The 2,089-nt window shown below is 50.4% G+C and overlaps 1 protein-coding gene and 1 non-coding gene across 2 annotated transcripts in view; one reads left to right on the top strand and one right to left on the bottom strand.

The window, feature by feature from the left end:
- Positions 1-29: 29 nt before the first annotated feature.
- On the bottom strand, positions 30-102 carry Trnar-acg. Its single transcript has one exon. It is a non-coding gene; the product is annotated as a tRNA-Arg (tRNA).
- A 324-nt stretch (positions 103-426) lies between these two features.
- Positions 427-2,089, top strand: part of Prmt5 (protein arginine methyltransferase 5) — a 10,756-nt gene continuing 9,093 nt past the window's right edge. Inside the window, exons 1-4 of the mRNA XM_004646649.2 lie at positions 427-564; positions 1,177-1,295; positions 1,606-1,691; positions 1,862-1,996. Coding sequence (XP_004646706.1) covers positions 455-564; positions 1,177-1,295; positions 1,606-1,691; positions 1,862-1,996 — 450 coding nt within the window. The 5' untranslated portion in view covers positions 427-454. The remainder of the gene's footprint in view (positions 565-1,176; positions 1,296-1,605; positions 1,692-1,861; positions 1,997-2,089) is intronic.

Here is a 2,089-nt window from a genome sequence, read left to right as displayed (position 1 = left end):
GGGTCGCAATAAAGGAGTACCAGTCCCAACGAGCCAGCCAGGAGTCGAACCTGGAATCTTCTGATCCGTAGTCAGACGCGTTATCCATTGCGCCACTGGCCCCTAGACATAAACGGTGGGCTCAGTGATGACACTTCAAGCTTGTACTGCAGGGTTTTATGGGACATGTAGTCTCAGCCGAGTTCTACGGATACACAAGGCATTCTGGGAAACTGAAGTTCGTCACTGACCAGTCCCAGAGATTGGTGGGCACTGCGGGAGCCACGCTGGACGTCACTGTCCCGTCCTCCAATTGGCGGATGGAACCGCACCGCCCCCTCCGCCTCGGCTTCGCTAGCTGTGGAAGACGCTCTGGTTGTTAAGGTGACTCGTCCCGCCTTCTGAGGACTCTTTTCGCCTTTGTGATTGGCTGCTGGTATCAAGGAATCCCGGCGTGGACAGCGCGAGGGAAAAGATGGCGGCGATGGCGGTCGGTGGTGCCGGTGGTAGCCGCGTGTCCAGCGGGAGGGATCTCAATTGCGTTCCTGAAATAGCGGACACATTGGGGGCTGTGGCCAAGCAGGGGTGAGGGCCGCACCTCCGCGAGCGGAATGCGGAGTTCGAACTCGGGGATGGAGAAGGCAGACTAGTCATACCTATTGGGGATGAGGGCGTGAGGAACCTTACTTTTGGAGGGGAGAACCTCGACTCCCAGTCAGGCGAGGAAAAAAACTTACAGGGGTGCGTGTGCTCACTGAGCCCAAAAGTCGAGGGAGTTGTTGGGAAAACTCAAGGGGCGTACAGTCAATACTCTCGGGCCTTGGAAGTTGAGGATATTGTCTGGGAGTGGGAGGAAGTGTTAGCGGGCCAGGGTGGAAGAGGTTAATCTTGAGTGGGGAGGCATGAAGGAATGCTGGGGCAAATCCGGACGTGACAGTCCAGGAGGGAAAAATGGTGTTAAGCGTGGATTTCCTTCTTTTCTCCTTACTCATCTTTTCCATGGCCGTTTTTGGGGGAAAAATTGAGGTAAAGTGTAAGAGAAGTGCTATGCCCAAAGGTGGGCTGAAATCAGAGGCCCAGTGACTGATGGTTCCTGAAAGGGCTGTGGAAAATCAGAGTAGCCTAAACCCAGTTGCTTGGGTCTCCGGGCACTGCTACTCACTTTACATGATGATTCTGGGTCTGTCGCGGTTGTAGGTTTGATTTCCTCTGCATGCCTGTCTTCCACCCGCGTTTCAAGAGGGAGTTCACTCAGGAACCTGCTAAGAATCGGCCTGGCCCCCAGACTCGATCAGACCTACTGCTGTCAGGAAGGGGTAGGGACCATCCCATGTGCCCTTTAACTATTAGAGGCAGTAACAGCTTCCGCTTTATCAGGGTCCTTGTTCTCCTTTCCTGGTTGGATATATTGGTTAGTACCTGGGATATAGATAACTTGCTTTCCTTTGCTTATTCCTGAAAGCCTTAGTTCCCTCTGGTGCATCACACTTAGCCCATGTCTGTGACAGAAAAAAAAAAAGTCTTTCTCTCATCTCTACTTTCTACTTGCTGCTAAGTACTAGGAATTGAACAAGTAAAGTGCTGAGTCTCATTCAGTCTTATTTTTCTTGGGTTGGGGGAGTGCAGACTGGAATACGCTAATTGTGGGAAAGCTTTCCCCATGGATTCATCCAGACTCAAAAGTGGAGAAGATCCGCAGGAACTCTGAGGCGGTAAGACTGATCTCTCCCTGCGGTCTTTCTAAAGATTAGTCCTGTCACTGAGGTGGTTGGGAAGTCATCCCTCCAGTGACTTATGATATCAAAGTAAATCAACTTGTACAATGCAATTAAATAGATTTGATTGTTATCTCTTAATGTTTTCCTCTTGCTCTCCACTCCAGGCCATGTTACAAGAACTGAATTTTGGGGCATATCTGGGTCTTCCAGCTTTCCTGCTGCCTCTTAATCAGGAAGATAACACAAACCTGGCCAGAGTTCTGACCAACCACATCCACACCGGCCACCACTCCTCCATGGTATGGCTGAAGGGCTTGCTCCCTACTGATGTCATGATAGATGGGCTTTGCTAAGTACTTTCTGTAAAAATCCTTTTATTTATTTATTTATTT

Source organism: Octodon degus, unplaced genomic scaffold, assembly GCF_000260255.1.
Source record: "Octodon degus isolate 3935 unplaced genomic scaffold, OctDeg1.0 scaffold00276, whole genome shotgun sequence".
In the NCBI taxonomy this organism is placed as follows: domain Eukaryota; kingdom Metazoa; phylum Chordata; class Mammalia; order Rodentia; family Octodontidae; genus Octodon; species Octodon degus.
The sequence above is the reverse complement of the archived record's forward strand: the minus strand, read 5'-3'. Positions and strand labels throughout refer to the sequence as shown.